The 12,076-nt window shown below is 30.6% G+C and overlaps 2 protein-coding genes across 3 annotated transcripts in view; both read left to right on the top strand.

The window, feature by feature from the left end:
- Positions 1 to 2,187, top strand: part of crm (cramped chromatin regulator) — a 59,352-nt gene extending 57,165 nt beyond the window's left edge. Inside the window, exons 12-15 of the mRNA XM_088184671.1 lie at positions 147 to 264; positions 337 to 532; positions 602 to 831; positions 897 to 2,187. Of these exons, the coding sequence (XP_088040797.1) occupies positions 147 to 264; positions 337 to 532; positions 602 to 831; positions 897 to 1,007 (655 nt within the window). The 3' untranslated portion in view covers positions 1,008 to 2,187. The remainder of the gene's footprint in view (positions 1 to 146; positions 265 to 336; positions 533 to 601; positions 832 to 896) is intronic.
- A 2,142-nt stretch (positions 2,188 to 4,329) lies between these two features.
- Oscillin (glucosamine-6-phosphate isomerase Oscillin) lies at positions 4,330 to 11,784 on the top strand. 2 transcript variants are annotated; one of them, XM_088185244.1, is made up of 7 exons: positions 4,330 to 4,483; positions 4,996 to 5,230; positions 9,506 to 9,688; positions 9,746 to 9,930; positions 9,998 to 10,171; positions 10,352 to 10,427; positions 11,734 to 11,784. In XM_088185244.1, exons 2-6 carry the CDS (start codon positions 5,005 to 5,007, stop codon positions 10,421 to 10,423), a joined length of 840 nt encoding a protein of 279 aa, XP_088041370.1. In that variant the 5' UTR covers positions 4,330 to 4,483; positions 4,996 to 5,004; the 3' UTR covers positions 10,424 to 10,427; positions 11,734 to 11,784. The 2 variants fall into 2 exon arrangements, with proteins under 2 accessions (XP_088041370.1, XP_088041371.1); XM_088185245.1 differs by lacking the exon at positions 10,352 to 10,427.
- Positions 11,785 to 12,076: the final 292 nt, after the last annotated feature.

Here is a 12,076-nt window from a genome sequence, read left to right as displayed (position 1 = left end):
ATAATTTTTTTGCATTTATGAATAGTCCTGACTTTTCTAAAATATACAACTGAAAAATTTATGGTCTTGTTCTTTCCCTAATTTATTGCTGTTCCAAAAAAAGATTTAAACATATTTTCATAACTAATTGTCGATTGCTTTTTCAGTCTTAAAACTAGCGGTGATGAGGGTAAAACAGTATTTTCAGATAGCTTACTAAGCATACCTGCCATTAAAGAGAGAAACGGTCAGCACGATGCGAACATGTCTAATCCTAAATCAGAGGTAATCGTAAGTATTTATATTAAGTTTTAACAATAGTGATGTGATTTTTATATGTGACGATTTATTCAATAGATTAAACTCTTCGGGTCGTCGACCAATATAAACGAATCGTGGTGTTCCGAAAACGGAAGTAAAAAGGACTCGATAACAGACAGAAGTCCGAGACTGTCAAATTTGTTGGACGTGTCTTTACCTTCTAATATCGGAGATGAAAATTCATTAGAAATATCAGGGAAGACAAAGGGGGCTAAGAGTGAAAGCTTTTCAGGTAAATATACAATAGCTTTATTATGAATTTTATTAGCATTTTTTATACGATAACTATCATTCATCATAGGGTTGCTGCATACGGAATCTTTGTCTATACCTTCGTTGAGTCCTTCGAGACTGTTGAAAGAGAACGATGACAACTGGTTGGGCCCCGATGTTCACGATTTCTCTTTGAGTTCGTTTCTCGGACATCTGGAAGGCGCACCCATCAAATTGGAATGTGATTCATTGAAAAAAGAACGTATTGATACACCGAGTTCGAGTGTAAATATTTCATCGCAGAATACTGATGAAAGTGTAAGTTAATATATTTTTTGTGTATTTCGGTATGAATATTATTTTGTTAAATTGTTTCGTTGCAGGTTGATCATCTTCAGAGCTTGATGAACGACACGAGTGTTGATTATATGTCTAAGTTTACCGACTTTGACGAGCTCGTCGAAACGGACTGCAGTAAAAAACTTAAATATTGAAGAGATTTATTATTAATAAAACCTTTTTTTATTAATATACACTTTTTGACCTTTTGGAAGCGTGTACCATTTGATTATTCAACAAACGAAACATTTTTAATAGTTACAATGCAATAATTATTATAAATTAACATTTAATGAAGTTTTACTATAGTATAGATGTTGATCTCTTAGAGTTTTCGATTGTGGGACGAATTTAACACAGTTTTGTATACAAACGTTTGTGTATTATAGTCATTACGATGCCTTTTTCTAAAATGTGATTTTTTTATAAATTATGTTAAAATTTCTAATCAATTTCCTATTTTTTGTAAACAATTTAATTTTAATAACACATTGTGATTGATTTGAAATTAAATCATCGTATACCTCCATTGACGTAGATTTAGTTAACTTGATGTTTTATTTACAAAATATTTATTAACAACTATTTTCTTTATATTATATATCTGACCATTTCATCATATTCGCATTATGAATGCGATTGTTATGCAAATACATATATTTTTAAGTTATTTTGATTTAAATTATTTATTTACATCTTAATCGTTCGGATTTTGCTGTTTAAATTGATTTTGAACTTTTTACACATATGTTAATGTTAATTTGTATTTAGTTGTTAACGTACGATTTAGTATCTAGATTGTATCGCTAGAATTAGGACCTTCGATTTTAATATATTTACAGAACACAATTATTATGATATAACATTGAGAGTACAAAGTAATTAATGAAATGAACATTAAGCATGCACAATAGTCACTATATTTATACATTGTAATATTTATGGAACTGTTGAAATTTTATCATGTCACTCGAAATTATTTTTGTACGTAAAGATATCTGGGGGTGGAATGAATATAATCAGTAAAATTATGTGGTTTTTAAGTTCAAATTTTTATGTATTAATATTTATCTAAAATTAACAATATTGTCGAAACTCATACCTAAATCACAGTTATAGTCATTAGTCCGGTCGTTATAATTTTTGTTAAAGTTCAAAGCACACGGTTGAGGAAAAACACAGTCTGTGTGTGTTATCATAAAATAGATATAAATGAAATGGCTACTGACCACATTGTTGTGTATTTACACTAATATACGTATATTTTAATGGTTTTATTGAGAGATATTATGTATATCGAACAATATTAGATTTTTATAATAAAATATTTAAAAATATAAATTTATATTTTTTATTTTAGAATAACCTGGATGATATAATGATTCTACCTAAATTTCTCTAGAATTTGTATTTTTTATTCTAAGAATGTATTACTAGCTGTAAAAATATTTAATAACTTATTTATTTATTTTTTAAATTTATAATACATATATAGGTAATACATGATGTAGAAAATAAAATCAAGGATTTTATTGTATAAGGAAATACGTTTAAGGTGTTTAGAATACGCCAAAGTGATGTTCAAGAGATCGCCTTTCGAGGTGTGATGCTATTATATTTATAAAATATTTTTTTAAATTTGATTTAATGTAAATAATTTTTATAGATAATAATAACAATAAATTAAAGAGTACGAAATAAATGAACATAACCAAAAATATTTTATATCAACTCAATAAAAAAATCTGAATTGATATATAAAAAATATGTAAAATAAATTAACGAAATTCAATAATAGAAGTGTTTAAATAAATTATTAAAATATACTAATACAAAAAAGTAGTAAAATAAAAGAAAGTAATAAAACGTTGAGAATTACTGATTTTTTTCCATAATTTACTATAAATGCAATATAAAATAATAATAAATAAATAATTATGGAACAATATGTAAAATTAACTGACTCCCAGGTGAGTATTAACGAATTAACCACTGTGTTTAAATTAACTCACTACTAGGGTTAAATAACTGCAAGAAAAAAGATTTGCTTAAACAAAACGTTAGAGAAATCTACATTTCGGAACACCCATGAACTGCAAAACCATTATCATCAATTACACCAATATAAAAACTTTTTTTGCATAGGCTTCGAGATACTCTACTAGAAAAATATACTCGTGTCCTCGCATCGAATAAGCATTGCTGTAGGTATCCTTTGTAATTATTGGACGGCCGCTCACAAATGGTAAAATTTTTACTGCAAGGTGGAGCTAAACAATATCGCAATTGGCTTTAAATTATCTTTCTCTCTCTAGTAGGCCTTTTACATACATTGGTAGAAATAAACTCCGTACCAAACAGCTCTTTTAGCGACAAACTGGCTGCAAAAGTCACACCACTCGGATGCTAATCCAGAAACATCATTGGTTTTCCCAGTAAAAATTGAGAAATTGTGTTCGCTGTTCGGGCAGGATTTTTTCTTGCTTATAAAACTGTCCACCAGTTAGCAGAATTTTAAGTTTTTTGAATAGCGATAAGTGAAATCTATTGAAATTCACCGACAAATGAGAGTTCAGTATGATGATTCATGTCTGTCATTGTAGTAAGTGTATGAGTGGATTATAAAATTTTATCGACTCGGATCTTAACAATTTTAATAAGATTATTTTTTTGCTAGTTTGGTGATGGATGTTGACGGGTGGCAATTTGACACAGATTGAGCCGTTGCAGTAGTATTTTATTGAAGATTAATGTGGTTTACATGGTTAATATGTAACTAGACGGTGCGCAAGGCAGCGCCGGCAAGTTGAGAACCCGCCAAAGTTTGCCAAGAGAAAGTGGCTACGTCACGTCAGTGCTACCAGAGTTCCGCCAAGTTTTGGCCACAATAAAAAGCAAAACATAGCCACAGCAAAAATATATATAAATACATAAATGTGCCCTCGGACTATCATTTAATTGTAGCAATGAAAGTAATGTCAACGATTTTCAAATTATAAAAAAATAAATGGTTTTAAAAGGTTTTGTGTAGAGTGCCGATATTATATTTTTTGCGGGGCTTAAAATTTCGCCACTGATTTTGAGGTCATCAATTGAAATTTCTTGAATGCGATCTTTTTTGGTTGGAACTAAGTTAATGCTATCAGTATTTTTACGATCGAGATCATGAAACTTGTAGCCCACGTCTTGCGAACGCCGTTTCTATATATTCTCTGATCTGTGGTCATATGCCAAACATCATATACATAAAATGAATTCAGTTTTAATTTTAAAAGTAATTTGGTTCAAGATTTGCGTGAAAAATCGTCAATTACGCTGAGTAAACAATTGACGATTGTCCGTTTCTCTTTCCATTAAAAATAGCACTGAAACAAATTATCGGTCTCAAGATTGTCTTAAAACTCGACATGTGTGAAGATTGCGCAATAAGTCTGCGCAGTACTCTCAATCCGTATTGTGTATCACACGGTCGAGTTTGTATCAATTCGTATTCGTCGCCGGTCGGTCGTTGGCTTCGTGTCGTTCCTCCGGTTTTGTTGTTTACACTTGCGTGTACTTTACGACAAAGTCAAATCGTCCTTTCGATCTACAGCCATTTTTGTTCGTGCCATTTTTGCTGTCGTGTCATTTGGTGAGCAATTCAGTTTTTGGTCGACCTCGTTCAATCGTCGGATACTCTCGCGGTCATTGCCATTGGTCGATATCCTTCTCGGCTGATACATCCACGTTTTTCATTAAAACCATTAACGGAATTATTTAAAAATAATTTAACATTCACAAGTATTTGAATTGGACAAAGTCGAACAAATAAACTTGGACCAAACAATAATAAAAAAAAATAAAGATTTGAATTTATTTTTAAATCGGCGCATGCGCATGTGTCGTAGGAGCGACGATGCGACCTTGAAATATGAAAGGTTATTGAAGGAATGCACTCTGTTGTATCTTTTCAAAACTACGTTCAAACAAAATATTGCACTTTATAGATAAACTCTACTGAAGAGGTGTGTCTGATAACATTGCACGATAACAAAGTTTATGGCTAAAAAAGCTTATTATCTTTTTAATAATTTATTGACGTATTCCGCTTCATATCAGTTAATTATTACATATTGAAAATATATTTTGTCTTTATCATTTCAGCTATTGAAAATGCGTCTCATTATTTTGGACAGCGTCGAGGTAGTTGCCGAATGGTCGGCTAAATATGTCATGAAGAGGATCAACGATTTCAACCCTGGTCCCAACAAATTCTTCGTTCTCGGGTTGCCTACCGGAGGAACACCGCTCGGAATGTATAAGAAATTGGTAGAATATTATAAAGCCGGCAAAGTGTCCTTCAAATATGTTAAAACGTTCAACATGGACGAGTACGTCGGTAAGTTGTAATTTTTATCTACTTTTTATGCCGACGAGAGTACGTTGATAAGTGAAAGAAACTTTTCGAATCTTTAGCTCTTATCTTGGTGATTGTCGTCTATTTATACAATAATATTTTTTATTATTATATGTATAAGACCATCCGAACGTTCCGTTTTAGCTAGGGTGACCATGAGTCCCGCTTTTTTCGCGCTTTGCATTTCTTCCCTCGTTTTTGTTAAATTGTTTGACTCCGTTTTGGCCCGTCCATTGATAAACAAGAAAAACGACATTTTTTATGTCCTCTTCAGTTACCAGCGTCGAAAAACCCCCTTCTAGTTTTACTCATCGTTACAAAGGAATACGATCTGGCCTGTAAACTATTTGTAAATAGAAAACACATGTTTAAAACTTGCTTTGTTTTCGAATGCACTCACATTTCGTTCAAAGACTTCAAGAAGTCCCTTCACTTGTGGTATTGTAATTAAATATTACTATACGATATACATTATTAAAATCTATCAGCGCTGTTTATTTATTGGTATGTAAAGTTAGTTATTCAATACTTATGTTCTATTTTAATATTTTTTAAATTTCATAATTATTTTTTATAGTTCCAAGTTTTTTTAATTATGTCAAAAAGCGAAACTGCGCTTTTAATGATAATCTCAAAATCAGATAAGTGTTATGATTTGACAAAAGTAGTGTGTCAACATTGCAACATACATTTTTCTATGGTACATGGCTCTAAAAGTAATATGAATCAACATATATGATACATAGCCAGAAAAATCTGGCTTCCTCCTCAAACATCACATATTTTGTAGTACGTGTAGGCGATCGTGAAAGCATTAAATTGCAGCTAGTGAAGCTCTTTTTGCATATCACACCTGCGTCATAGTCAAAGCTTTCAATCGAACGATTGTTTATCAACAAAGATGAAGAAACATATGAGCAAAAATTTTCTTCAGCGCATACTAAATCCGAAGCATTACCATTACTATATATACGTAGATCAAATAAGTAAAACATTGTTTTGCGAATTTTTTTTTACCAAAATGTAGTGTTCAAAACAAAATTAAAGACTTGATCTTCTTACATGGTTAAACATCTGACAAATTTGTGCAAATAATAGGCTTAAGAAAAATAAAGTATGGCGATTGAAAAGACACATTATTGGTATTGGTTGTGGAGCACATATTATAATAGACCCACCAATAACACGGTAAATTGGAAACGTGGTATTTGGGTGTGTTTAGTTAGGGGACTAGAAAATACTCATACAATTTTTTGTACGAGATACTTAATCAAATGCTTGTGGTGAAATATCCTCCCTTTAGCTCGCTCACACATAAAGTAATGAGCATCCAAATAGCACGTCTCCAATTTACCGTGTTATTGGGGGGGGGTCAGACTAACTATGGAGCAATATGTAAGATACGATGTCTGTACTTATTCTTCCGCTTATTTCACCTGAGAGATGAGTTGGCTTAGTTTGTATTTTGGACTTGACCTAACGTTCTAAAACTATAATTAGTTTTAGAACTTTTATTAGGTTAGGTTTGGGTTTGAACAGCAAATAGACGTTTCGCAACTGTCAAATTGAGTTTCATAGACATTTTAGAGCAGTTAATTTATTGTTCATTTTACACGTTTCAGGAAAACATCACATGGATGCTATAATTATTTTTATATAAACATGAAATAATTTTGTAATCTTCTTGTTTCATTCATTTTTCTCTATACACAAGAATTGTACGTTCTGAAAAAATTTTATTTCCTTGACAATATTAATGGTTCTTCAAGGTAATAAATAAAACACATTTTATATATAGAGGGATTTTCTCTTTGTGGAGCTGAAATATGGTCACCCTAGTTTTAGCCGAATATATTGTCCGAAATCAAATATAAACTGAAACTTGAGACAATTGAACATGAAACCATAAAAATACATATGTTGATAAATGTTTTTTGCTTACATACTTAAATTTAAAGTACAGAATTATTCAAAAATCGTTTTATTGTTTTAAAATTAAATACCTATTCATATTTTTATGTATATTCTACATGATTTATTTATTCCATTTTTATTTTGTATTTGTTCCATTTTGCTACCACCACATTCCAAGTGTATTATCTACAGCAGAAAGTCTAGTTGTTGCCGTATGTGTTGATTATTTTCTGGATTTGACCTGAGCGGAAGATGTTTTTCTTTAAACGACAAACCCAGGTCAATACCGCTGAGGAGTAGTGTCGATTTTCAGCTGCGGTGGCAGTTAATCCATCTTGCTACTGCTATTTTTCAGGTGTTTTATGTAGAGAAAAAAGCATGGACGTCATTTGGGGTGAAAGGGGGGGGGGGGTAGGTGAGGGCATTTGTCCCCTTTTAAATTTGGCCAGTCATCTAATGAAGTACTATGAATTTAAATGAAATTGAAATATTACAGAACGAGCACTGACTCGCTAACTTTTGCCCCCCCTGGAAAAGACTAAAATGAGGTCCTTGGCATGAAGCACAAGGTGTAAATATCACTTGTTATTGTCATAAACAATATTTTCAAAGATAATTAAAAATAAAAAAATTAATAGTAAATTTCTAAATTTTAAACTTCTATTCTTGATCCACCCGTTTTAGGTTAACAATAACAAAAAACACTAAAAATCATATGTATACTAATTTCCCCGCAGACGTATATATCCGCGCGTTATGGTCTTGAATTAATTATTTAAACGAAATTATGCCGAATCAAATTAGCCTACTAGCCGTAAATTCAGTTTTAATGTATTTTCGTCACAGTGTATTTTTATATTATACATACCTAGTAGTGATTCTGAAGTCTCTGCAAGCGAGATAAAAAAGGGAATTACGAGACTTTTTTGTTTATTGGTAAAAGCATAGTGATTTTTTTCAATTTTTTATTTCTACACTATTTGTTTTATATGCAGATAATTTTTTTAATAGACAGTTAATTATTTTTATAAATCCCGGGATTTGTGACTAAAGCCGGGATTTCCTGGTTGTCTCTACACAATCTATCATCAATACATAGTTCGCCTAAAATTTACCTTTAATGCTTCCTCCACACTCTCTGGAAGTAGGCCATGGTTGGGCAAGGACGGAAAATTTAATATGTTAATTCGGGGCTACTTCGGTCGAGCTCGGGTCTGCCCGCTCTAATGTCTCGGCGACCTCGACCGTATTCGGTAGACCTTTGGTTCGGTAACTTCCAGAGAGTGTAGAGGAAGCATAAGATTTTTTGTTTGACCTTGTCGGGTTCAAGACGCTCATGATTTTTAATCAAATGTAATGTATATAGTCGACACTAAAATTATAACAGATTTATCTCTGTATTGTATTAGACTGGATAGTGTCACCATAATACATTACATACACGTGTAATACATTAATCAAATTATCATTATATACATGTGTAATGAATTAACCCATTAATAATGTCATAACGTTTTTACTTAAAAAAAAATTAATAAATCAATCAATCATTACAACTACAGGATCATATAGTCGTATTATTCACGGAGCATCCTTACTCCCCTAGCTGTTCCATAACATTCGTCCATATGAGACACGGCGCTAAAACCTTTAGGCTGAGCATTAAGCATTTATTCATTAAAAATATATCTTAATCTTGGTATGTGTTATCATTCCAAAAATATAATAAAAGAGTCAAGGATTTTAAAACATTTTTGATTAGACAGTCATGAATCCTTTGAGTGATATCGCCGTACATGCTTAGTGGTTGATCTTTCATTGTTTTGAAGTACTCCAGATAGTTACATATTTACATTTATAACTGAATAAATAATAAATAAAAAACATATTTATATAATATTTTTTAAATTTGATTTAATGTAAATGCTTTTTATATAAAATAATACCAATAAATTAAAGAGTACGAAATAAACGAACATAACAAAAAATTATTTTATAATAATTTTATAGAAAATATTGAGAGCCTCTGAATTGATTGACATAAAAAATTTCACAAAAGCCGAATAATATATAAAATTATTTTACTATAAATGCTATATAAAATAGTGGTGTTTTTTTTGTGTCAATCTCTCCTCGTAATCAAACAGCTCGGATAGCCTGCAGTATTTTCAAGATGTGTATATAACTTTTGCGCTGCCAATGTCAGCGGAAATGAAGCCTATAAGATTCATATTTCCAATATACTCACTAATGTTTTAGTTTAGGTCGAAACTGAAAAGCAATGTTCGGTTCTGTTTCGATCGGTACTTAATGTTTACGTATGTAATTGTTGTTATTTTGTAGATTTGCCAAGTGCACATCCTGAAAGCTATCACTTTTATATGTGGAACAACTTTTTCAAGCATATCGACATTGATCCTAAAAACGTGCACATTTTGGACGGAAATGCGCCCGATCTAGTCGAAGAATGCGATAATTTTGAAAGACAAATCCAAGAAGCCGGTGGCGTAGAATTGTTCGTCGGAGGTGAGTTTTTACTTACAAATTCATATTTGCTAAGATTATAAATGCATTATTAAATAGGAATTGGACCTGACGGACACATCGCTTTTAACGAACCTGGATCTAGTTTAGTATCGAGGACTCGTGTTAAGACTTTGGCTCATGATACTTTGGAAGCAAACGCTCGCTTCTTCGGAAATGATATAAACAAAGTGCCTAAACAAGCGTTGACTGTCGGAGTCGGAACTGTGATGGACGCTAAAGAAGTAAATCAATCGTTATGTATTTACTGAGATAATAAAAACATGGATAGTAATTTATAAGGAATTTTAGGTTATGATTTTGATAACCGGAGGACATAAGGCTTTCGCTTTGCATAAAGCTATCGAAGAAGGCGTCAATCACATGTGGACTGTCTCTGCATTCCAACAACATCCTCACACTCTAATGGTTTGCGACGAAGACGCGACTTTGGAGCTGAGAGTGAAGACAGTTAAATACTTCAAGGTATATATTGGTTTGATTTAGTTGATTATATATGATCTATCATCAGTGTTTTTAACTACCTATAAAATGCAATATTATAAATAAAATTGGGCGTAGCACGAGAATAGTTTACTGTGGATTGAATTGAGGCTCGCCTTTGCTGTGATACAGAGTTTTTTAAAGTTGTTTTGTGTTCATCAGGCATTGAGTGGAGTACACCAGAAACTAATCGCCGAAGGTGTTACATTGGCTCAGCAACGATCCATTCATTAAAAATGTAATAATATATGAGAATTATATGACTAACATAAATCGGTTGTGGAATATATTGTGTACGTTATTCGTATATCATTATTGCTGCTGTTATCTCTGTTTTAACTAGCGTATTTGGCTTTGGTGTAAAATTTAATGGCAGGTCATTATCATGGTTTTGGTTTCTGTTTACTTCGGTTTCGGTTACGTAGAATAATTGATAGTGTATAAATATTTTTTATATATGTATTATTAAATAATTATTTAGCATTTAAGTATTATATTGTAATATAGTGTAGACCAAGAAAGACTGAAGGACGTAGAAATTATTTACAAAAATAAAGTTACAAACTGTAATAACAAATATTTTTAAACTGCTTTATTAAAATATTTTATTTTTATCTAAAGATCTTTATAATAAATAATTATTTCACTACAATTTCTTAGTTAGTTCTTCAATCTTTTGTGGAGTGTAAAAATTAGCTAATAAAATAAATATGTATTTTAAATACGTTTTCATGGGAAATCATAAAAAAATTACAATTTCACAATTTATAAAACTGTTTTTATTCAATAAAAACATTTTGAAGTACCACAACTATTTAAAATAAAGAAATTTAAAAAAGTCAATAATTTAATAAATTTTCGCATAAAGCCAATAAATTGGCTTTCCATTAGTTCAATTAAAGCCAATTATTTGGCTTTAGTTGAACTAATGGTAAAAATACACAAATGACTGGCCCACATGCTGACCAATGGCGATCAAAGACAATGGTCTACGCAGGATGGTCGGCTGTTGAATGGTGTGCCACTGTCAGTAGCGTCAATAGTAGAAATTGTCCCCATACATTTTTCAGTCTTTCTTGAATTTTCTGTACATTTGTTTTTCTTACTTAGGTGAATGACTTTAAATATTTAAAAATATATATTGCATTTTGTTATAGCATAATTATACCGTACAACATTTTGTATTTTTTTGCCACAAAGATAGCTCGATCTATATGTAAAATTATACGGTGATTTTTGTTGTATTATTAGTTTTTCTCAAAATAATTTTGTTTTACATTTTTGTGATTTTAAATTATGGATATTTGTTAAAATATAATCAACGATATATAAATAATTAAACCGAGTTATCTTATATTTATGGCAATGAATTTGTTTTTTAGTGTATTGAATAAGGTGAAAGTTTGATTTACTATTTTTAAAGGAATGTGGGATAAAAGCTTTTGGTATGCAAAAAATCGGTTAACAATTGGAAAATCATAAACTGAGTTTTTTTCAAGTATAATTATTATCTAATATTTTTAATATATTTTTATTTTTTTCAGAGTCTCTATGATGTCCATAACAAGCTGATCAATTAATAATAATAACAAAAATTAGGAAATAATACATTTTATTACAATATCAACAAAAAGCATACTGCAATTATACTTTTTTTTTATCTAATTATGCAATTGAATTTAATAATACATATTTTATATATATATATATATCGCGTTTGTTGATCGTTTTATAAATGTATTTTTAATTATCTTGATACGAAATGTTCCATATTTTATACTTATAAAATATATTTTTTACAATGTTCAATTTTTTAAAATATGAATATTATTATCAATTAAGCACTTGATATTAAAATCAATCACTATGTGTACATATAAAAATATC

This window comes from Plectrocnemia conspersa, unplaced genomic scaffold (assembly GCF_051122295.1).
Source record: "Plectrocnemia conspersa isolate PC_06_02 unplaced genomic scaffold, ASM5112229v1 ptg000004l, whole genome shotgun sequence".
In the NCBI taxonomy this organism is placed as follows: Eukaryota; Metazoa; Arthropoda; class Insecta; order Trichoptera; family Polycentropodidae; genus Plectrocnemia; species Plectrocnemia conspersa.
Note: the sequence above shows the minus strand (reverse complement) of the source record. Positions and strands in the feature narration are given on the sequence as shown.